The 22,233-nt window shown below is 36.6% G+C and overlaps 3 protein-coding genes across 3 annotated transcripts; 2 read left to right on the top strand and 1 right to left on the bottom strand.

Annotated features, from left to right (window-relative positions):
- Positions 1–491: 491 nt before the first annotated feature.
- On the top strand, positions 492–5,376 carry LOC121321188 (ubiquitin-like protein 3; the record flags this gene model as incomplete). The annotated part of the gene is made up of 4 exons (XM_041260087.1): positions 492–615; positions 2,161–2,247; positions 2,988–3,065; positions 3,626–5,376. Coding segments are annotated over 4 exons (342 nt in total), but the record flags the coding sequence as incomplete, so codon positions are not given.
- Positions 5,377–11,061: 5,685 nt separating this feature from the next.
- Positions 11,062–12,036, bottom strand: LOC121321187 (olfactory receptor 2AT4-like). Its single transcript, XM_041260086.1, has one exon. It carries the CDS (start codon positions 12,031–12,033, stop codon positions 11,062–11,064), a length of 972 nt encoding a protein of 323 aa, XP_041116020.1. The 5' UTR covers positions 12,034–12,036.
- An 8,818-nt stretch (positions 12,037–20,854) lies between these two features.
- Positions 20,855–21,655, top strand: LOC121321186 (olfactory receptor 10G4-like). The gene has a single exon (XM_041260085.1). The coding sequence runs from the start codon at positions 20,855–20,857 to the stop codon at positions 21,653–21,655; it is 801 nt and encodes a 266-aa protein (XP_041116019.1).
- Positions 21,656–22,233: the final 578 nt, after the last annotated feature.

Raw genomic sequence — 22,233 nt, 5'->3', positions numbered from 1 at the left:
ATATCCCAGTCCTGTTAGTTTACTGATGCTGAGGTTCAGGTTCTCCTTTTGGAATCGCTGGGATAAATTTAGTTGATATAATTTATTTTTTTCACTAGGATTTCATCCATGTCTGGTGTTGAGCCATGGTGTCCTATTGGTTTTTTTCTTGTTTGCTCATGTATAGGTTCTGTTATTATTATTATTATTATTATTATTATTATTATTATTATTATTATTATTATTGGCCTTTGGGATATTTTTGTGGTATTTTTATTGGAGCTCCTTCAATGGCAAGGCTATTTTTAAATATATTGTGTAATATTTCTTTCAGTAGTATTGTCTGACAGTTGTTATTCCAAAAGCCTCTCTGTTCAAGCTGTTTAGTGGTAGCCACAAGTAGATTTAGTACTTTCCACAGCCCAGAGCAACCGCTGTTGCTAAACCATCCGTTATTTATTTATGTATTTATTTATTTATTTTAAACTGAGAGAATACACTGACATTTATGTATTTTGTGTTTACAGATCAACTTGCGGCTCATCTTGGTGAGTGGAAAAACAAAAGAGTTTTTGTTTTCACCTAATGATTCAGCTGCAGACATTGCCAAACATGTGTATGACAACTGGCCAATGGGTAAGATTACCGTATACACTTTTGCACATTAATTGATACATTTTTTGTTATGTTAAACAGTAGTTGTGTAAGTGTGTGTGCCTGTGTATATACAATGATGAGCCCCAAACAGGGCGAAACATGTATGCAGTTGCTTTACTCTGACTTTTAAAAAGCTGTGAATGTAGAAGCCTTTTGGCAACTTGTCATGCTAAAATTTGCATATCCCTATATATATATATATATATATATATATATATATATATATATATATATATATATATATATATATATATATATATATATATATACATACAGCTCTGGAAAAAATTAAGAGACCACTGCAAAATTATCAGTTTCTCTGGTTTTACTATTTATAGGTATGTGTTTGGGTAAAATGAACATTTTTGTTTTATTCTATAAACTACTGACAACATTTCTCCCAAATTCCAAATAAAAATATTGTCATTTAGAGCATTTATTTGCAGAAAGAGACAACTGGTCAAAATAACAAAAAAGATGCAGTGTTGTCAGACCTCGAATAATGCAAAGAAAATAAGTTCATATTCATTTTTAAAACAACACAATACTAATGTTTTAACTTAGGAAGAGTTCAGAAATCAATATTTGGTGGAATAACCCTGATTTTCAAGCACAGCTTTCATGCGTCTTTGCATGCTCTCCACCAGTCTTTCACATTGATGTTGGGTGACTTTATGCCACTCCTGGCGCAAAAATTCAAGCAGCTCGGCTTTGTTTGATGGCTTGTGACCATCCATCTTCCTCCTGATCACATTCCAGAGGTTTTCAATGGGGTTCAGGTCTGGAGATTGGGCTGGCCATGACAGGGTCTTGATCTGGTAGTCCTCCATCCACACCTTGATTGACCTGGTTGTGTGGCATGGAGCATTGTCCTGCTGGAAAAACCAATCCTCAGAGTTGGGGAACATTGTCAGAGCAGAAGGAAGCAAGTTTTCTTCCAGGACAACCTTGTACTTGGCTTGATTCATGCGCCCTTCACAAAGACAAATCTGCCCGATTCCAGCCTTGCTGAAGCACCCCCAGATGAGTCCAATTTTCAGCTTTGCCCAACACCTGGTCATCTAATTGTTAGACGGAGACCTGGAGAGGCCTACAAGCCACAGTGTCTCGCACCCATTGTGAAATGTGGTGGAGGATCGGTGATGATCTGGGGGGTGCTTCAGCAAGGTTGGAATTGGGCAGTTTTGGCATGAATCAAGCCAAGCAGGATGGGAAAAAGCAGTGACAAAAATTATCACATAAAGCATCATTACTTATTTTAAGAAGCTATTTACTCCTATAACATATTAACTGTAACTAACTGAAGTCAATGTATGCTTGGGGGGAGGTTGATGCTCCAGAGTGAATAAAATGTGAATTTATACAGAGAAAACAGTTTAACAAATGTATATTTGTTCTAAGGGTGAATTAAGCCAAAGTCAGCTACAGTGAGTGGTACCATTATATTTATGAACACTGTGTAGAAGTGATAATTATGACAACATGCAAAGTAAAATAAATACATTTAAATAAATGTCTCTCCAGACTGGGAAGAGGAGCAGGTCAGCAGCCCAAATATTTTACGGCTTATCTACCAGGGCCGGTTTCTGCATGGCAATGTGACACTAGGAGGTATGTATTCCTTGTTTACCAAACTGATTTTGTCTATAGTAGAATCCAACAAAATAACTTAAGTTACAGTAGATTGATTCCACAAGCCTTTCCAAGAGAATTCATTATAAATGTAAAATATTTGCAGCATTGTGCACTGGGGTAAAAATGCTAGCTAAATGATCCTGTCGTGAGGTTTATCAGAGTATGTCTCTTTTGGTCCTCATAGTTTTTTTTTTTTTTTTGCATGATTACCCAACTTCATATTTTGAGGGTATTAAGAATGTATTTCTTCACTAGGTGAAATGAGCAGAGCTTTCCATGAAGTAAACACATGGCCATGTTCAGCACCAGCTGTCCCAGGTCTTGATTTAGCCAGGGATTTATTCTGCAGACTAGTCCCTCAAAAATAGACTTAAGCTGTGGTTACACTTGCATTCAGGAATAATGCTGGAAAACACAAGCGTTCACATTAGCCTTTTAATGATTGATTGACAGATTGGGTGATTGATTGATTGTTGTTTAGAATGCTTTCAGTGTACAAGAACTTTACAGAAATACACACTGCTACTGTATAACTAGATTAGGTTATTTCTCACCATTAGAACAGTGCCTTAAGTCTGAACACAAATCTTTTTTTAAGCTATGTTTTGTAGAACCTCCTACATTAGCTAAAGGGAAATTATAAGTGAACCACTAAAGGTGGTCAGTCCTGTACGCTACCTTTTAAAGCTGCTGTACGTTTGTCTTTCTTATTGCAGCATTAAAGCTTCCCCTTGGCAAAACCACAGTGATGCATTTAGTAGCCAGAGAGACATTACCAGAGCCAAATTCCCAAGGTAAATATATTATTATTATTATTATTATTATTTATTATTATTATTATTATTATTATTATTATTATTATTATTATTAATAGTAGTAGTTGTATCACCATACATAATGTTAACCACTCGTTACAATATACACAGTACAGGCCTTTCTAGACATTTTATAGACTTTGGCCATGGCTTTCTACATGAACACTTTCATCAGCACTGTGGTTTCCTGTCCAGCATGACTTGTAACCCTAAAACATTTTTTTTCTCTTAATTTTACTAAAATTAGACAAATGGTTCAACTGGAAGCCTTCCTCAATTTAGTCTTAGATAAGAATAAGTAAGCCTTAAGATGAAGATACTTTTTAAAATTATTGTCTTATAAGGATTGTTTTTATAGTAGTTTGCCTTTAATGAAGAACAACTGTTTGCAATATATTTGAATAAAAATTGAATGAGAATATTAGTTAACCTCATTGAGTTGATCCCCAGCTTTTGTATTTAAACTTGCAAAGCATTTGCAAAATGGCCTTTGGCCGGCTGGATTAGGAGAAGTTACAGCCTCTACTTTTCTATTACAGGTCAAAGGAACCGTGAAAAAACAGGAGAAAGCAACTGCTGTGTGATTCTGTAAAAACATCCAGTTGTTTTACCTACCCACGATATCATATAGTTCTTGTCTATCTCATGCTGGTGGAATATTCACACGTAAACCTTGCTTCGCAGAGCTGAAAAAGAAAACAGTTAACCCAAAACTGGATCATTACTTGGTGCCCATATTATGTTTTCTGTTTCTTGTCTAAATTGTTCTTTTAAGCTCTGTTTACGTCTATAGAATCCATAATATTATGTATGTTTGTAATACAGATTTTGTTTTTCTGTAATGGTAATATTTTGCACATGACAAGATAGTTTGGCATAATGCAGGCTGTACGAATTCTGGTTATAGAAGTAGTTTGTACCTCATCACACATTTCTGAAAGACAACATTTTCATGAATCTAGCAGAGCTTGATTCGCACTAATCTTGGCACTACCTTACCTAAGGTAACATTAGGTAGTCCAGGATTAGTGCTACTATAAACCTCGCTTTAGATTTATTTGTAGGTACTTTTAGTCAATGCCATAAAATATTTGACAGATTATTTAATGATGCTGTTGATAAAATAACAAATCTAATGAAGAGGTAGAATAATATTTTAAACATGAAATATAAAAAGTTTAAATCATGAAAGTAAATACTTTTTTTTTTTTTTTTTTTTAAATAGTAAACCATACTAAAAGTTGATGTGCCTGTAGTCAGACAGTGGTCCACAGAGGACTGATAAATTGGACTTGTTCACCAACAAATACTGTATGCACTAAAATCTGCAGATTATGAAATAATTCTGCAGAAATAAAGTGCATTTCCTAGCCTAAATGGAGGAAGGAAAGCTTTTATTAGGTCCTTGTGTTATTCGTAAATAAAAGTAAAGGCCTCATGAATGATCCAAGGGGTTTTTTTGTACATTACCAGTCCATATTTTGTTAATGAAATAACCTGCATGCAACTGCGTATTATTGCCCAGTGTTGTCTGTATTTAACAATTTAAAACTACTTCTTAAGGAAGCATACAGTATATATTTGCCATACAACTTTTTAAAAATTGTTTTCCTTGCACTTGCATTATGTTGCAGTGCTTATAATTAGAACAAGACGGTGAATTGAAACAGCGTATAAGATGTCATTATTTTTCCTATTTTTTTCTCTAAAGAATTTACTTCCTGAAAAGAATATTTGCACAGCATTAAAGCATGAGCTACTTTCATCTAAACTTGTAAAAATAAAAACAAATGTTTTTTTTTTATATTTCAGTAGGAAGATGTTCTTCCTAACTGATGTTACATAAGTGTAGAATACAGTATATTTAATATGAATCTTATATAGTATATGACTAAAGATATCATTGCTATACATTGGTGTGTAGTATAGAACAATAATCTTTATTGAAACAGTCACAGGTTGACAGTGCGCATTGTACACAATACAAGTGACCATAACCCCTCAATCAAGTTAATATAATGTGTATTTGTGTATTTTGTTTGTTTGTTTTCAACTGTTCATAATTTAAGGTAATAATTTTATTTTATCTGTAGTTATTGCTTTAACAAAATGCTTTAGAATGCAGTAGGTCTTTAAAAACACACACACACAAATATTATTCACACTGATCTGGAATACATCTGTATAGAGCAAAGTTTTAAAACTGATTTGTAAATAGCACTATACGTTTTCTTTCTGCAAGCTGTACCAATAGTTCCTTCTGTAAACTAAATAAAGAATATTGCAGTGATTGAGTGTGTGTTATTTACTGATTGAGCCAGTCAGATACCAATAAAACTGTAAGCGATAGACGTGGCCTCCTGGTTAGATGTCTTTCTGATCTACAAAGGATAGTCTCAAAACTGGCATAATGATTACAAAAAAAAAGTTACCAAAAAAGTAAAAAAAAAAATAGACTGGTAAACTCTAAAAATGTCAATATTTGTGAATATTTCCACAACACTACGTGGCCGAGTTTGAGAAGGTTGTGATAGTGAGGGTGTGAAAGATTGTAAGTCAGCCAGTATCCTGTTTCCCATTACTTCCCAGACAAAAAAAAAAAAAAAAAAAAAAAGAGAGAGGAAATGACGCAGCAGTCCAAGGACTCGGATTCCCAGCCTTATCCCCATTGGTGGGGCAGGAAGAGAGGGATCAAGTGCATGTGTAATTTACAACCCCCAAGGCAGTATATATGCTTCTTAAAGTATGTATAGCTAATAGTAGTTGTTTAAACCATTCCAAGCTTTCCAAAAAACACAAACCTATTATGTTTTTTTATTTTTTTATAATTTTTTTACAACCCCTTACACACTGTATATTTAATATATATATATATATATATATATATATATATATATATATATATATGGAAAACCTTTAAGCCGAGTAAGTTAAATAAAAAAAAACATCAGAAGTAACTTGCCTGAGGCTGTCTCACTGGAAGCTATAAGCTTTATCTCTATGCACCACATGAAGCAAAAAGTACAAATCAGAAAATAGTGAAGTGTTTCAGACACGGCAATCCAGCTCATCCATTTTACTGTATTTACTCTTCTGAGCTAATGCATTATATTGAATTCCCAGTGGTCCTATCTTCAACATTTCAGAAGTTAAAGTTCAATATACAAATAAATGTATGCTGTCTTTGTTTGGTCACAAAGCTTTAACTCATGAGTTATTCATAGCATGTAAGAAAACAATAGTTTGATGTTCATGAAACTGGTCTTGAATGAAGTAAAAACAAGGCTTTGTCCAAAACAGCAAACCATGCCAATGTGTGCTAGCAACTGATTATGCACATAAAGTGGCGGGTGTTTTGAGTTTTAGAGGAAAGCGTTGCTAAAACGATCTCAGGTTGTGCAGGTTTTGATTCTCCACCATTATGAAGGTGTACACAAGTTATAAGAATCACAAGCATTCAACAAACACCCATGCATTGGTCCTGGAGTCAATAATGTTCTACTATAGCCCTCAACTCCAGTCTATAACAAGTTAGCACCACCATATACTCAGACAGCCCTTCCTCACCCTAGAGCACTACTCCGCCTCCCAAGGTGACATTCCCACAACAGACAAAAGCAACACAGGAAGGGTTTAACAATTACCGCACCAAAAATGCACTCATTATTAATCCATAATGAAATACAACAACACTGTCACATGGCTTTGTGTGGTGTGTGGGTGGTGATGTTATGTCCAGGAAGCAGTAGTCAAACACAAAGTATGGGCTGAAACTGAAGCACTATGGTTGCGCTCAGTGTTTTATTAAAACAATAAAGAAACAGTTTAAACAAACAAAAACACTTCTGCAAAACAACAGGGCACGTTGGCCAAACAAATAAACAATAACACAAACAAATACAATAATAATATACACAAGGGGTGGGCACTTTGCCACATATGCCGCCGCCCCCCCTTGTGTGCAGCACACATGGCCTCAACAACCTCCTCCCCACTTAAAATCCCAAAAGTGTCACTCAAAGTCCTGGGCCAAGAACAGGGACTTCAAAGGGTTCACTGGTGTTACCTGGCAGTAACACACTGGCAACCTCGAGCAGTGGCGTGCAGAAGTCCCCTGGCAAACCAGAGCTGGCAACCCCAGACGTCGGCTAGCAGGAGACCACAGGAGAAGCAGAGCTGGCTACCCCAGACGTCGGCTAGCAGGAGACCACAGGAGAAGCAGAGCTGGCTACCCCAGACGTCGGCTAGCAGGAGACCACAGGAGAAGCAGAGCTGGCTACCCCAGGCGTAGCAGAACTGGGTAGAAGCACGTCCCTGGGAGGCAGTGGCTGCAAAGGACCCATGAGAGGCAACGGCCCCAGACATCCCAGAGGCTCCGGACCCCCAGACAGCAGTGTTTCCGGACCCCCGGGTAAAGACAGCTCTGGGCCCTCCTGCAATACAAAATGGAAAAACAGCAGCAGCTCCGCAGCCTCTGGAGGTGAAATTGGGAGGGCAGCCCCTGGCCAAGAAGGAGGCAGCAGGAGCTCCACGTCTCCGTCGTGCCCTGTAGGGAGCGCATTTACAGAACGTCACGTGACGTATACATTTTAAATAAATACAAACGTTTTACTTTTATTTTTTATTTTTTTGGACACTCCCCCTCCCCCCACCCCCTCGAACCACTGGGTAAATGTCACGGACTGGCTACTACAGAACTTCATATTAACTGCTCATGTATAGTTTACTTTGAGTTGCTGTGATCACAAGTTTTTAAAGATTCTGATCAGTATGAATTAAAGATTGCTAAATGACAAGCTTGGTTTCTTCTCACCTAAACTAAGCTAACAGTCAAAGTCTATATATATATATATATATATATATATATATATATATATATATATATATATATATATATATATATCAGAAATACATTTTTTGGCCTAAAATTCATTCATATTAGTAATTTATAAGTTGGTCTAATAATGAGTAATAATGAGTGAATACATTGCCAGGTATTACAATGACCTGTCTAATTATGACAATGTTTTAATGACAGTAACAGTAGTGATGGTAAGAGGTAATAAATGCTTTAAAAAGGTCGTTACTACAGTATGGATTTGTATGTATTTTTTCAGATCTGGTTTCTGAAGTTGAGTGCACAGAAATGACAAATAATGGAAGTTATGTAATACCCCAGAAATCATATTTTAATATACAATTTGACAAGATTAAGTGATGCTGCAGCTTTCAATGCTGATCACATAAACTAGTGGACATAGGGTTCCACCTAGTGGTCAAATGTGATAAAACCCACATCCAAATAAATCCACTGCACCTATTATACCTCAGTTCATCAATATTGTAACTTTCTTGAAACATCCTTGACGGTTAATTCTATGGATGTGTTTATTAAACAATTGACATTTTAAGGATGTTGTACTCTCTTAGAAATATTCTTAAAAATCCTTGCTCATTTTAATTTGTAATATGAAGGCATCAAAAATAAAATAAATAAATAAATGAAATACATCTGCTTGCGTCATTAGATGCATTAAACTGCACCTCTATGCCTACCAGTGAAGTGACTAACTTGCAAGACTACTTGGAGATAATATGAACTTGTTTTAGTGACTTCAGTTTTTAGACAGGCACCCGTGCTCTAATATGAAAAAAGAAAATAAACAACAATATTCTCTAAACAGAAGATGCATTGTGGAACACCACTGGTCCCTTACTGCACGAGAAATGTATTTGTAATCTTCAACAGTGCCATTACAAAAAAAAAGGATTTAATTAAAAAATAAATTTAAAAAAGTTATTTCATTATCTTGATTATTTACTTTTTGCACACTAGATGGCACAAGAACATGTACTGTTTAAATATCATTATTTCTTAGCAAGACAGGAAAGGTAGCTCCACAACGGTTCACTGGGTTTCTGAGGCATTTTCAGCAACACATGTCCTTATATCTCCTGTGTATATTTTTGAACAAAGATTAAATCCCATTTTTCTCTGTTAAATATCTCTTCTCCTACTGTGTACCTGTCAAGTTAATTAAAGTTATGTTCTCAGTACTATCTCATGAAATTAAAATGATATTAAATGATCTTTTTTTAAATGGTTATTGATAAATTGATACTTAACTTTATGTATTATTAACTTTCTTGAAAAAAATCTTTGACTGTTTCTGTGTGTATTTATTAAACAATTGAAATGATAAGGATTTTGTATTCTCAATTTTTAAAAGCCTCGCTCATTTTTAATTTGTAATACTAAGGCATTAGTGAGTCCCACTTACTAAAAACTGAGAAAATACATTTTTTTACTGACTGAAGCACTATAAACTCGGCTTGTATCAGATGCATTAAACTGCATCTCTATGACAACCAGTGAAGTCATCAACATACAAGACTACTTGCAGATGACATGAACTGGTTTTAGTGACTTCAATTTTTAGACAGACACCCGCTTGCTCTAGTATGAAAATAAACATGAATGAAGTTGTTTCATCTGAGCAACTAAAACACATCAATATATAGATATGTTTTTGTGGGCTGTCCTATATAAAAATGGCCATTTTTGAAACTCATTCCATACGTGTAAAAATCTTTCAAAAATGACACTAAGACAAAATAAATACATTTCAACATTTTATTTCTTTAAAACAATATTTGAAACAGAAGCAAGCGACGCAGATAGACAACTTTTGAACAAAATAGTAAGCTAAATAACGTTAGGTCAGTTTGATCAAATAGAATTGAAATTTGAAATATTGTTTAGACTAAATAAAAAAGTTCATGAAGAATATGCAAACCAACACAATTCCAGGAGGTTACCTGATTGCTGGTAAAGTTTAATTTACAATAGATTATATTTATTCTACCTGAATTCTGCTTCCTTGTTTAACAATCATTTTGCTATCTTTGTACATACCTTACATTTTCAGTTTATGTACAGCTCCTAATGAGTCCTGGCTCGTTGCCAACGCATATAACGAGTAAAGGCAAGCAAACATGAGCCCAAATGAGACTTCCCCTTTAAGACAGAACTTTGCACAGAAGCAACTAGTTGCACGGCCAAGTTGCTGGCAACCACACAGTCCACACATGAAAACAGAATTAAATTTATTACTACAAAAATATTTTGCTGGAAACCTTATGTCTTGTGTTTTCTTTTAAATAGGGTCTATATAAGTCAATGGATTTAATTGCCCCAAACATGTAAGCCTGACATACATTAGTTAATAAGGCTGCCACCTTCAAGACAAAAAAATAATAATAATAAAAAAATTAAAAAAGCTCACTGGCCCCTGGCCACCCCCCCTTCCTTCACCAGCAAAACTGTCCTTGTGCTGTTTACAGCTAATTATCACACACCCATAAAAAATAACACAATAGATGTATTTATGTTATTTTATCATTTTTCTTACCGTGCGTGTGTTGGGGAGGACACATTGTAGTGACGCAGCGCATCAGCAAATTGTAAAGCAAAAAAAGGCACATTACATTTTTTTACCAGCAACCGACAAGGCAGTGGAGAAACTGTCTAGAAGGCAACTCTGTTAGTACATAGCAACACAATTAAAGGCTTAATAAATACACAGCTTCATTCTGTAACACATATAAAAGAAATAACAGTGAAAATGACCCTTCATTGAAAACAACCCACTTCAAGGCATTTGTGATAAGTAGGTAACACGTTCACATTATTTGAGAGCAACAGGGTAATTAACTGAGGTTATATTTTTAGCACTGGCACTTCAGACCTTTGTTTTATAAATAAAAATATTCACGATTGATATTCACGAACCTATTCCAGGCTGAAGAAAATAATCTACAGCAGATTCACTCATAGAGAATTTGAACAGGTTCGATCTTGTGGCCTTGCTTAACTCGCTATTTAAAAACAGGGCCCAGTTTTCAATATATGATTTGCTGCAATGCATAACTTAACAAAGTTCACGTTTATATATGTATAGACACACTTTGGATTTTAGTTGCAAACAGTATGTCCGTGAATGTGAGTCACTCGTTTAACCCTTAACTTCTTCAATAAACTTGTTTTGATTTCTTTTGTCCTCAGGAAGTATATCAATGGGTTTATCATTGGAGGTAGGAGACTGTACATCACTATCATAAGGATGCGGAAATCAGGATTGACTGTAATTTTAAACCTGCTTGCCATGTAAACAAAAGATCTCGGCACATAATATAAAGAGATGATGATCAACTGAACGCTGCAAGTCGAAAACGTTTTGTACCGACCTTCAGGACTTGCAATCTTTAGGACAGAGACAATAATTTGTATGTAAGAAAATATGATGAAAGACAGGGGCAGCAGCAACACCAGCATAGCAAAAATAAACGCCAACAGAGAATATGATGTGATGTCTGTACATGCTAGCTGGGTTATACCAATGTGGTCACAATAACAGTGAATTATAGCATTGGATTCACAGTAAGGCAAAGGGAATGCTCGGATGGTCATGACAATGGGGGGTATCAGGGTTACGAGCCAGGAGAAAGCACAAAGATTAAAGACTGTTGTGCTGCTCATTATTGATTGGTATCTGAGAGGATTGCGTATTGCAACGTACCGATCAATAGCCATTACCATTAAGATAAACGAATTTACAGATCCCAAATAATGCACTAAAAACATCTGCATAAAGCAAGCTGTAAATGGAATGGCTCCAGCGTTAAACCAGTACCTGGCGATGATTTTTGGCAAAGTGAGCGTACTGAACAGCAGGTCTGACAGAGCAAGATTGCAAATGATGAAATACATAGGTTTGTGGAGACTTGTCTCTGAAACTACTAAACCCAAAATAAGACTGTTCCCAACAAAAGTTGCCAGGTAGACTAGGAAAAAAACAGATGACACCAGTGGGTAATAATTAGGTAGAAGTCCTGGGAAACCCACAATGAGAAACTCACTGAAGTGTGTTTGGTTATCTTTTGACATGGCAAGATGTCTTGGAAAGTGACCTGAAACACACAGTGACATAAAAATCAATAGCAAAGAAGAAGCATTTGTATTCACTCACAAAACCATACAAGTAAAGACTTGATTTATAAATAAGTAGATACTATATCATGTGAAAGTGAAGCACTTATTTAAGTATGTTAAAATAACAACTACAATAATAATTATTTATAATAATAACCTTCCCCTTGGCTAAAACTTCATCTCACTATACAATTTTTTAATTCGATTCTCATGAAATGTTTATCCTTACCTTGCTTTCACTTGTAAAAAATTGAAACAACAGCTTCGATTGCAAAGCAGATTTTACAAGATAGCTGTGCGGTGATAATATTTAAGCAAGTGTTTGTTTCCTCAGTGATTGACTTCATTGTTCTTCCTATTCTTGAGCACAGTCCCTAAAGGTAGGCACCTGAGAATTAGGGGTGTGCAGAGATCCTTGCCTAATTCCTCTGCGAACACGGATCCTTTTAGATGTTTGCCACTGCATTAATAACAATTTATTTATATCTTTATAAAACATTTTGATACGTTCATAAAATTCAACTCCAAAAAGCTCCAATGTTTTAAATATTGTGTTCACTGGTGTCAAAAGCTTTATTAAAGTCCCAAAAAAGTACTAATGCCTCAGATTCAACTAAATTGTAGTAACCCAGTAAATCAAGTATTAATCAAATAGTATTACTGATATGCCTGTTTTTTTTTTTTTTTAATAAAACTTGATCGAGTTTTGTTAATTACTTGGCCCAAACCTTTTTTTTAAATTGTGTCACATACCCATTCATTATCATTAGCTGCTTAATCCTTTAGAGGGTTGCAGTGAGCCAGAGCCTAACCCAGCAGACACAGGGTGCAAGGCAGGACTACATCCTGGACGGGACACCAGTCCATCGCAGGGCACCACACACACAGAGTGCAATTTAGAATGACCAATCAACCTGAACAGCATGCCTGTGGACTGTGGGAGTACCCAGGGAAAACCCACGCAGACACGGGGAGAACACGCAAACTCCACAGAGACAGACACCTAATCCAGAATGGAACCCAGGACCCTGGCACTGTGAGGCAACAGCTCTAACCACCATGCCACCATGATGCCCTCATGGTGCATATATGAGTGCAATTAGCTTATAAATCAGCATTTAACAAAGTTATCAGTTTCCAGTTATCTATAAGAGGTGAACTAAAAGTTTTGGTTCGACAGCAGCAGGGTGTTAAAGAGTCAAGAGGTCTGTGATGAATCCTTATTAGAAAAAAAAGCTCAAAGACTAGAGGTGCATGATCAGATATCCCAATACTGTGTACGGAGAATGAGCGGACAGAAGGAAGCAATTCATTGTTGAGAAAAAAAATCAACACGTGACTGACTGATGGACAGGTGAAAAGAACGAGCACTGCCTACTAGTGGGGACATTTTGTATGCGTCAAGGAAGTTACGAATGACTAGAGCTGATCTTGAGGGGGGAGTTCGCTTTGTGGAAGAACGTTCTAGGTTGGGGTTCAAAGTGCAATTCAAATTCTCTCCCCTAATACAGCGAGGTTATAAAAACCATATTTAATTAAAGGTGCTAGCTTTCCTGAGTGTCTCAGCATGTGTTAAGTTTACTGCTTATTGGACATCATGCACTAAACACTGTTAAATTACCTGAAATACTGTGTGGTAACAGTTTTCATGTTTGCAATATTGTTTTGGATACAGTACCAGCATTAATATTTCAATGAAGGGATCACGCTGTAATTCGGTTGCTGGTCTGGTATGAATGTTGATTTGTCCCTTCAGAGCTTCCATACAAAATTGTTGATAGTGATGAGCGGATGAGCTTTTTTTATGCATAGGCCTACGGGTTAATAATAAGCTTGCTTTCAGTTAAAACAAACAATTGGGCTATTTTGGGCTATTTTTAAGTGACTTTGGGCTATAAACTCTGCAGAAATCTGGCAACCGTGTTGTAGAGATCTCAGTTAATGCAGGCAGGCGCATCACACAGGGCGAAGCAATCCACACACAGGCAGAGGGCAGGTGCGAACCCGGGTCCTCTTGCACTAAAGCATAGCGCCAATAATGCTGTACAAAAGAGCCTATGGAGCGCCATTTGTGCCAAAACTATCCCGCCATTAGTTTGTCAATTTGTGAATTGGTCAATTTGTCCAGTAATTCTTTAACATGGCAAAAACCAACAACATTTCTTACGCCTCCATTGACTCTCCATAGAATTTTTTTTTTTGCCTAACTATATACCACAATGCTTTGCACGCAGTGAGATGGAAATCTCCATTGAAAATCAACGGAGTCGACTATCTTGTTAAATATAATTTTGAAACGCCCTTCTAAATATTATTGACTGAAGCAGTTTTAGGTGAGGCTGGATTTTCATTGATTAAAATATTAGTGCCTGCTCCCATTGGCTAGAAAGGTTGCAGTGTTTTCAGCATAGTACGAGATTGACAGTTGGAAATTGGCACAAATGGTGCTCCATAAGAGCCAGCTCCCTTGCAAGGAGCGTGTAACAGGCCTGTGTGATTATGTCACCTACCAGCCCTCCTGCTGCCTTCCCCCATGATTAAATTAAAAAAAAAAGTATATTATATGTATGCACTATTTATTATTGTCATGAATTTAATATTCAGCAATATTACAAAATCAACTAGGCTCATCAGGCACGTATGTTTTTATTTATTTATTTTTAAACCATGTTTATCACACAGAAATGTCTTATAAATGATGACATCATTACTTGAGCAGAAATCCACCAAGCACCTACTGTGGTTGTTTTAGTGTGGTTTTAACACACACACACACACACACACACACACACACACACACACACACACACACACACACTTGTTGCACATTAACTTATTGAACTGTATAAGTAACCGAAGTCACTACTTGTTCCAAACAGGATGAACTAGTGTGATTGTTTCTTCCTTTTGCAACCAAACTGTGTGTTTACTTAAACCGTATTAAGAGCAAAAGGTGAACTTGTAACCGCATTTAGGCTGTGTGTGTACGAGCCCTTAGTTCTTTGCGTTATCCATGATGCTGTCACACACACATTAAAAACTGACCATGCATTAGCCTGTCCAGTCCAGCCAAGAGAGAACTGTTTGTTGGTTTTAAATTTTCTAAACCTTTATTTGCTGTTATGTGTGTGATAATAAGGAGCAACAGTGACCTAATTCTTGTCCAGCAAACAAGGCTGGGAAGGGCTCAGGCAACTAGGCCCTTCCCAGCCCTTCCCCTATACGTAGGGACATATGCTAGGCTCCCCCAACACATGTAGGGAGCTGAACGTGCAAATAGCTGCACTCCGGTCAACAGTTTGTGCCTACTATTCAACCCATTGTCTTCCCATAAGTGAGCTTGTGGACAAGCAAACAGGAAATCAGTTGTTTCCATGGGCACTTTTTTTTTTTTAAAGTAACAAAAACACTTATTCAATGCCAAACATGAACTACTTTAGATGTGTAATGACTGCAGTATAGGATACTGACCTTAGGTTTAGGGTTTCAGTGTTGGGAGAGGATTATCCATTGTTTTATTATCATTAATATGATAACCAATCAGAGCGCAGTGTCCTGACAGGAACATTTGGTGGTACCTTTGTAAGGACAGCATCTGAGAGAGCTGCGCACATGTGCATTTAGGACAGCGTTTACAGATGTCTAGGGGATACTGAATTGGATACACCAGAACCCTTAGAATGCATCTCTGGCTTATTTTCATCCGGGTAGTGAGCAGACAATGGTTTCATGTTTATTTAATACAGATTTTCCTTGTTTCAAGACGTATACTTTTTTTTATTACCAAATTACAGTAGGTTCCCATGGAAAATGTCCCCGGTACCACGGCAGTGCAGCTGGAAGTGTAAAACCAAATACTTTCTCTTTCCAGCAGAGTGCGCCAGAGAGCTTTTAGGAATTGAATGGGCTGCATAACATTGTTCCTTAAAGTGAGTTCCTTTAATTTTGTTTAAAAAAAAAAAAAAAAAAAAAAAAAAATGTTGAAAATGGAAAATGTCAGGAAATGGCATTGCGGTGCAGTTAGACCAGAAGAAAGCATACACAGGTCTGGTAGTTGCAGTTTTAACAAAAAGACGCGGCGTGGGCTGTTTTTATTTTAAATACAAAAATAAGTAAAATGTTTAGACAAAAATAACACTGCTCACAGAGCAAAATTTTACAAAATTGAGGGCTGCATAATCTCTCGCTCTGTTCCTCCTCCGAACACCCACCCAGAGCAAGGAGAGCTGCAAGTTTAAATCCAGTGGCCCAGGGGTTTAACTAGTTTGTAATTATTCTATTACCTCCTCGGCCACAATCTGCACGAGTTTATTAATATGTGTTACTGCCAGCTAGTTTACCAACGCACTAGCCGACAGCCACACATTAACACAAGGTTTTTTAAATAAAATATACAGAACAAAACAAAACGCAAGGCCACGCCGTCATATGTACAAATATGAAACAATAAACAAAATTATAAAAATTCGTGAGGCAGACAGATTCCTACACGTTCAGCTTGTTCGATGTGTAACAGGAATAGCGTTTAGCCTCAATCTGACTTCGCCTATTTCCTATCTTCCCCAAACCCTTAGTTTACTCTTACTCCTGTCTGTCACATGCCGTCTCCCATTCCCATACTTTCCGGATCGTGCCACTTTCTCCTCTCTCTCTCTCTCTCTCTCTCTCTCTCTCTTCTCTCTCTCTCTCTCTCTCTCTCTCTCTCTCTCTCTCTCTCTCTCTCTCTCTCTCTCTCTCTCTCTCTCTCGCCTTTTTGCTGGCTGAAACCCCATATTTTATAACCCAGCCCTACCTCATTATGAGCTGCAGGTGTCCTTGAATGAATGCGCTCGCCCCGTATTTGCATGAGGTAGCTAAAATGGGAACAGAACAGACCGACAATTAATTACAACACAGTCAGCCATTTGGTACAGTTATAATTAACACAGGGATAACCGATTTGTCACACTGGTAACATCTATATAATTACATAATCTTGCTTCACAGTTTAATGAAGCCTGCTGAATAATTATACGTTAACATATTGAATTACATGCTTAATAAAAAAACAGACAACAGTTAAAAAATGTGACATTTCGAAATCCAACATGCGTTATACTAATGTACAACTACTATGGCTTCCGGTAGACTTTTGCAATATAGTTCTGTAGTTTCTTTGATTACATGATGTTAAATAAAACATCTAAATGATATTAATCATGTTTGTTTTTTTTAATTATGTCTCTATCCAAAAAAAGTTATACCTGAGGACTCAATCATGTTTCACCATGTGGAACTGCTCCTTCAGCAGAAGGGCTGTTCTACCGAACAAGCAGAACACCTTCCTCAACAGGAAGGTGGAACGGTTTGATTGCTCAGCTCTGTTCGGTCTGTTCGGGCTCATGAAATTACGCCTTCAGAATCACATCTCCCAACACAGCAATGACATGACCTCAACACTGTGACCTAATGCCAGAACGCTCGCTCTGCGTCCCACCTCCAGATAGACAATCTGCGAACTGTGATTTGCGAGTGTGTTTTGATTGACAGTCAGACAATGGTACCTTGTATTTTTTTTAAATAAATTTATAAGGTTGAAATTGCAACCCACTGATGTGTTGTTGAAAACATACTGTGACAGACAGCAAATGAATCCTAGCCAACAATCTCCCTCCCGACCTGTGAGGACACTGTATAACAGGAACAGTGTGCACCGGACCGGATGGTTTGGCAGTCCATTCCAAGGTCAGTTGGAAGTCGGCCACCCAGAAAGGGGGCGGAGTCACAATATCAGAAGTCATTGTCTTATTGCGTTTGGCGATGTGTCAGTCATGGATTGGAGGATACATGATTGCACTCGCTACCGAAGGAGGCGTGACTGAAGGTATATCGGGGTGTGGCAAAGCAATCTGTTCCATTGTTATGGTTACGGAAAGACGTGTAAAGGACGTTTTTGTGTTTTGTTTTGTCTCTCTATTAAACTGTCATGTTTGTCATTTATGGCTAAACAGTTTTCATCACTGAATGTTTGGATTTTTCATGTTTATTATTATAACATTCTATCAAACAACAACAAAAAAAAAAGAATATACAGATGTATTTCAATGCCATGTTTCTATAACTACAGGATGTCAGTGTTCCATACTAGTGCATGTAAACATAGACTTGAAAACAGGGGCCTTTTGCTTATTACAGCTTTCAGATAATGGTAACATTTTGCTGGGCACTAAGAAGTTGCTAATGTTACATTATAAAAAAATGTTTCATGCTCTGTATTTTATTTAACTTAAGGTGTTATTAGGCTGACACAGAAATGTGTAACAACAACCTTGTGTAAGATTTTAATGTAAAAAAAACATTTTGTATTTTTGGTTGGCAAGTGTGTATCCATGGGAAAGTTGCATGCGCTCAGTGTATGCTAAATAATATGATAATTCAAGAATGTAATGAGTTTTAGGGAGTCTATGCACTTACAAGGCCACAACATATAATACTGGTGTGAACCACAATTTGTATTGTTAAAAACAAAATGATATAATCATGGGAGCTATAACGATAGAAGGATTGTGGAAACAAGTTCAGAATAAAACAGGCTTAAACCTTGCTATATTTGAGAAAATACTTTGGATCATTCCACAAAATTCCATCAGCCATCAATAGGGACGGCAGCATTGGCAACGTCTTGCAGGGCACCTCTTCACACCAGTCACACAGTGCAAAAAAAGCCTTTTGAAAACCTAACCAAAAAGGTGGGTTTCCTGCAACAGGTTGTGTTTCCATTATCCCTCAAGTGAGGCTTATTTCTTATGTACAATAATGAGAGTAATTTAATATCTCAGCTGGGGCAGAAATCTGGCATGGAGGGCACTCTCCCCTGTGACACCCCAGTGGACAATTATTCTCTGGTATAAATGATATGAACTGTATCACAAAGCTGCATTTCATTGCATTAAAATACAAATGTTCCAGGTAGTGACAGTGTAGACAGAACAAGTACAGTTATAATGAGAAAGACCAAGAGGGACGTAGTACCTGGAGAGAGAGTCCTGTGTGGAGGGGTTAGGAACCAAATCTCAACAGGGCTGTACACGGAGGGTGAAATCAGAGGTAAACAATGATGACCTTCATATTCTGTGGAGATTTTCAGAGTGAATAAAACAGTCTGGGCTGTGAGTCTGAATTACCGAAATACCAATTAGCATCCTGGCACTGGTTTGTAATGAATGTAAAGGCAGGTTCTCATGATAAACATTAAAGAAAAAAGAAAAGGTGAAGTCTGCTTGTGTTGTATTATGATACCTGCATGATATCTTTATCATATATTTGAATCATATTTGCACAAACTTTTTTCTATGATTTCAGTCAGGCATTTATGCTTAATGATATAAAAATTTATGTGGCATCAGTTATTTCTATAAATTATTATTCTGTTTCAGGATAACATTCCCATTCATGTTTTCAACTGAAAAAAGGTAAGTACTTTCAGTGTATTTCTATACTCATGAATCATGTAGAACAACATGGCATTAGAAAATTGGGCAGCAAAACACACAAGACAAGTTAAGCAGCATAAGCACCATAATCATAGCTACTTCAGAATAGAATGTACACTGTTATAGAAGAAAAGAAAAACACAAACATCAACATACCATTACTTTACTGCAGTCAAAATATTTAAACTTGCTCATGAGTGTGCCTTACATGCAGTCTTACCTGGGGTGAGAGAGACACTGCGGCTGTGTCTCTACAAGTAAGACTGAAGATCAGTCTATATCTCATCCCTAACTATGCCTGTCTGTGGTGTCGTCATGTTACTTTTAACTGTATAGGATTTCAATTCCTTTCTGCTTGTCTATTGAGACTGCGGCACAATGCAATGCAAAACAATCAGTTGCTATGGGAATCCTGACTGCTTAAACAACCCCACTGGCTCATGTGTGGGATAATTTTCAGTACAAAATAAATATTTATCAGATAGCTTCTATTTCTGCCACGTGCTTTACATTACATATATTGTCAATAAAACTCCTTTAAAATGACCAGAAATACCAACTTGTAGTTTTTGTATATACTACCATGGATAGGTTTGCTAATACGTCTTTTGAAACTCTAAATTGAACTTCACTTTCCTTTTTTTATACGGTCTCCTGTTCCAAATAGACAGGACAAAATTATTTTAAAATGTTGATACTGCATCATGTTAAACATAAACAAGGATGACAATTTACACACCACATGCCAGCCTCAGAGTATTCATTTGGCAGAAAGTTGAGTCTGGTTTGATGTATTGTGGACTCTGTAGTTTCTTAACAAGTGATTGTATACCAGCGCTGGCACACAAGTATGAAAATAAAAATACATTCACAGCCAGGCTTTTACGAAACAAAGCTAGGTTGTTTTATTATGAACCGTAATGCCCTTCAGTCAGTATGTCATTGCAGCATAGTACACAAATGCCATGGGATAAACTGGCTGCTGCTTCATGTTAGTTTATTTATATTAATGTGTATTTCTAGAAAACAGTCATTTAAACTTTTAAAGGCATCATACTTATTGACCTAATTATTTCCTTTCTCTTTTAGAGTATTGGAATACAATGGAATTGGGATGGAAAATGCAGATAGTGTCTGACTCAAATCACACAAGTGTTGCTGAATATATTTTTGTTGGCTTTCCTGGCGTAAGACAAGCTCCACAGTTAATCGGAGTCATGTTTCTTATCATCTATCTATTGACTCTTCTTGGCAACCTTTTCATTTTATATGTGATCAAAAAGGAAGAGAAATTACAAACGCCAATGTATATTATTATCTGTAACCTTGCTTTGTCTGATCTCATATACAGCACAGTTATAAGCCCTAAACTAATCCAGTCTTATCTGCTTGACTTGAATGCAATACAATTCCATGTGTGTTTCATCCAGATGTATTTTTTACACTTTGCTGGCTCGGTGGATTCTTTCATGATGCTTGTGATGGCAATAGACCGCTATGTTTCAATATGTTTCCCTTTAAGGTACCCTGCTTTAATTACCAATAAAAATGCACAAATCCTGTGCACTGTAGCCTGGATATTAGCAGCAATCAGTCCACTGTCTCCAGTTATCTTTGCTGCTGTACTTCCTTATTGTGGTCCTAATAAGATAAACCATTTGTACTGTGAAAATGGCTCAGTCACCAGACTTGCTTGCACTGACACAACTTTCAATATAATGTTTTCAGTTATAGTAGGGTGCATAGTCTTAATTATTCCATTTTTTATTATTCTGCTTTCTTATTTAAAAATAATCATCACTGTACTTAAGATCGCAACATCAGAAGGTAGGAAGAAGGTATTTTACACATGCAGCACACAGCTTATTGTGATTTCTATTTTTTTCATTCCAAGATTATTTGTATATATTGCTTTAGTAGCTGGGTTTTACATGCCAGATGTGGCCCGTGTCTCTTTGGGTGTCATCTATTGCCTCCTACCTCCATTAGCAAACCCAGTAATCTATACTTTTAGGACTAAAGAAATCAAGCAGTTTATTTTCAAATTGTTTAAACTGAAAACAGTTGTTCCCAGAGAGGACACAATGGGAGCTGTTTCTGCTTGAATGTTAATAAATATCTTTAAATTTTGTGTAACGTTTTGTCTTTCGCTCCACACACAAAACATATGAAAGGTTATTATAAAGTTATTTGGTGCACAATTATTGTAATCACTGCATCACAGCTGATGGAGGTGATTTTAAGATTAAAAGCATGGTTCATGAAGGGTGCTGCTATATGGAAAGAACATCACATTTTGAATACACTGTTTAAAATTGTCTGCAGTGCACATTTTCAAATTATTAACGGTTTCATATAGTTAAAATTTCGTTCCCCCAGCAAGTATTGTAAGCTACATTATGTATTTTTAATGTCCCATATACACTACACATAATACAAATGAAAACACCTTTTTTACCTGTTTAATATGCTTCTTAGCTTCATGTTTAAGTAATTTTAAGATTTCTGATTTTGATTTCAAGACTCTTTTAACATAGCATGTTATCATTCTTGTATATACTAGTTTTTAACATATTTTGCAACTTGGATCGTTTTCAATAAAATATCTTTCATGATTTATCTTTTTCAAACTGCATTTTTCTTGATTTGCATATGTACAATCTTCAAGCTGAAAAGTATTTGC

The sequence above is a fragment of the Polyodon spathula genome, chromosome 9, assembly GCF_017654505.1.
Source record: "Polyodon spathula isolate WHYD16114869_AA chromosome 9, ASM1765450v1, whole genome shotgun sequence".
NCBI classification, from domain to species: Eukaryota; Metazoa; Chordata; class Actinopteri; order Acipenseriformes; family Polyodontidae; genus Polyodon; species Polyodon spathula.
The sequence above is the reverse complement of the archived record's forward strand: the minus strand, read 5'-3'. Positions and strand labels throughout refer to the sequence as shown.

Coding starts and splice junctions, on each gene's coding strand:
- LOC121321187 (XM_041260086.1), bottom strand. CDS start 12,033: ATGTCAAAAGATAACCAAACACACTTCAGTGAGTTTCTCATTGTGGGT.
- LOC121321186 (XM_041260085.1), top strand. CDS start 20,855: ATGTATATTATTATCTGTAACCTTGCTTTGTCTGATCTCATATACAGC.